The sequence below is a fragment of the Anopheles aquasalis genome, chromosome 2 (genome assembly GCF_943734665.1).
Source record: "Anopheles aquasalis chromosome 2, idAnoAquaMG_Q_19, whole genome shotgun sequence".
NCBI classification, from domain to species: Eukaryota; Metazoa; Arthropoda; class Insecta; order Diptera; family Culicidae; genus Anopheles; species Anopheles aquasalis.
In genome coordinates, this window is record NC_064877.1 from 44,325,001 (window position 1) to 44,327,500 (window position 2,500).

The following is a 2,500-nucleotide window of genomic DNA, read 5'->3' on the forward strand; positions in this document are numbered from 1 at the left end:
GAGGCACCACGACGATACGACCGTGTCCGTGGTGGACGATGAAGCAACGTAAAGGGGCTCCACGCATCACGGTCCGCTGTAGTCCTGTTGATTGATTCCTGATCCTGATCGAGATCGTGCGGATGCCTCCTCCTGGATGTCGGCTGGAATGGTGACAAAGTATGACTGTTCTCCAAGAGAACTACCGAGAACCGAGCTGGGGGCCATGAACGGTTTCGAGTGTCTGACAAAATGTCTTTGTTTTTTTAGTGTAACTAATCGAAAGGGGCGCTACTCAAGTTCGTTAAATTATGGCTCTCTCTTCGTCTAGAAATTCTCTGTCTTTCTGTGCAATCTAGGTCAACCCCCGCGGGTGGGAAGGAAAGTGTTTAGAGATACATTTCGTTTCGTCGTTTAAGTTCCTTTGAAGGGAAGCAAGCAATCTACATCTAAATTCGGAGGTCGAGGCCGCGAGAATTGATATCGCAATACATACACCCCGTAGCATAAGTAATGTGTTTTCTTTGTACGATTTGTTGCTTTTTTACAATTTTGGAAACGAGTTTCTGGCATTTCCGGCGCAAAACAGCTCACACAAAAAGGGGAAAAAATCAGCGAACAGTCAGTGTACAAAATTCAGTAAAGAATATAGTGAAGCAAAGGAACTTCTAGAATGACGCCGAGACCACCATGTAGCGAACGAATAACAAAAGAAAAAACGGGGAACGCAATCTAACCAAAAACTGTTGACCGTCCACTAGTGAGTTCTCAGAGGCAGGGCAGAGGCCCCTCTGCCCCATCGAACCATCCCTTCCGTCAGCTTTCCACATGTCCTCCTGCTCCTGTACATAGCAAAAAGCGAAGCGCTGGGAGGGGGCCTATCCGTTCCATACTTTCTCTTCCTGGCGTTGAGGCAACGTCCATTGTCACCCACGAGTTCTAGACAACGCGAGGAGTCGTCCTGGAGCATAGGGCTACGAGATCTTGCTGCTCTCTGCGCTCGTGCTGCGCGAATTGGTGAAAGCAATCAGAAAAAAGGGGGAAAAACATGAAAATGATAATAAAAAAAATGGGAAGAACAGCCAGCAAGCAGGCAGGGTTCCACAGCATAACAGGGAACGAAAAATATACAGAATATAGAAGTATGATTTAACTTAATCGCCCGCAACGCAAAAACTATCACACCGAGTAAGGTAACAAATTCAAAGCATAAGCAAAGGTGAGCAAAGCAGTTTCTGTAAATAGACCAAAAAAAATCCAAGAAAGCTAGGGCGCGAGAGTGTAAGTGGTAGGCAAGGTCGGAAAAGTTCCGGGTCTTCCGGGCGGAGAAGTTTTTTTTTTATTTCCGCTTGAAGAAAAGCTGTATGTGTGTGTTTGTGTGCGTGCGTGCGTGAAAACTCAAAGTGTTAGCGGTCTAAGCGGTGTCGACGACGCAATGGTGCAACCAGCAAGAGGCGTTTATAGCGGAATCAAAATAGCTTAGTTAATTTAATTGTGGTTTGTTTTAGCAGTTCAAGGACACCAGCAGCACATAACTCCCGGGGGAAGGGGGAAGGGCCGCGCGGCGGTACCCTTTGAAGCCATCACGCACGCAAACGACGACGATGATGATGATGATCATGATGATGAGGATGATTATTATTAATAATTTTATTATTGCAATTTACACCCCTTACCCCTACCATTGCGCCAGAACACACGAGGGCGCCAGCTCCAGGACCACCAAGGAGTGTCCGGTGCTAATACGTTTGACATGCGAACATGCGCGCGATCTGGAACAGAAGTAGCAGAAGGAGGAACAGAATCCTAGTTAAACAAAAGAAGAGAAAAAGCATAAGCCACGACTAGGAAAGGCGTAACAGGACGTTTCTGTAAGCGCTGGCAGAACGAGGCAGTGAAGTGAAACGAGGAGAATACTTTTAAAAATGAATAAAGAAAAGCCACACATGTAATATTTATAAACATCCATGATTGATTGATCAAGCGTGGTGGAATGAAAATGAAAAACGAAGAGCAAAGAGGTTAGAGCAAAAAGGAATAAAAAAAAAGGCGTATAAACAAGAAACAACGCGTCGTTTTCCGTCGCCCAGGCGGGCGTAGGTTCCTGGAATCGAATCGAAAGAAATCCCGTTGACCGGGATCTGGTATCCGATGTGTCCGATGTGTGTCGATGGTGGATGCTGACGGATCAATAGGATGCTGGTGCTGGGGTGTGTTTCTTGACGCGTTGACCGACACCTAAACATCTCCGCGTTCTTCCAACAAACCTTAATTGTAAACCAAAACCCCAATCCACCACCAACGCGAGCAAGCCTACTGCCTCCAGCTTCTCGCATCTCATCGGACGGTTTTCCAATAAAATGTCATTAATTATCGTTCGATATCATTAATCATTTGCTCACCTTTCGCTTTCATGGGCCGGGGAATTCCGAAATGGACGCACGGCCACACGGCGTTCGTATTGTCACACCGATCGATTTGATCCTTTCTCTCCCTTCGGACGGCATTCGGGACGGACAGG

General features: G+C 46.6%; 1 protein-coding gene across 1 annotated transcript in view; it reads left to right on the forward strand.

The window, feature by feature from the left end:
- Nucleotides 1-52, forward strand: part of LOC126575058 (putative lysozyme-like protein) — a 627-nt gene extending 575 nt beyond the window's left edge. The window contains exon 1 of the mRNA XM_050235562.1: nucleotides 1-52. This exon is cut by the window's left edge and continues 575 nt beyond it. Coding sequence (XP_050091519.1) covers nucleotides 1-52 — 52 coding nt within the window.
- Nucleotides 53-2,500: the final 2,448 nt, after the last annotated feature.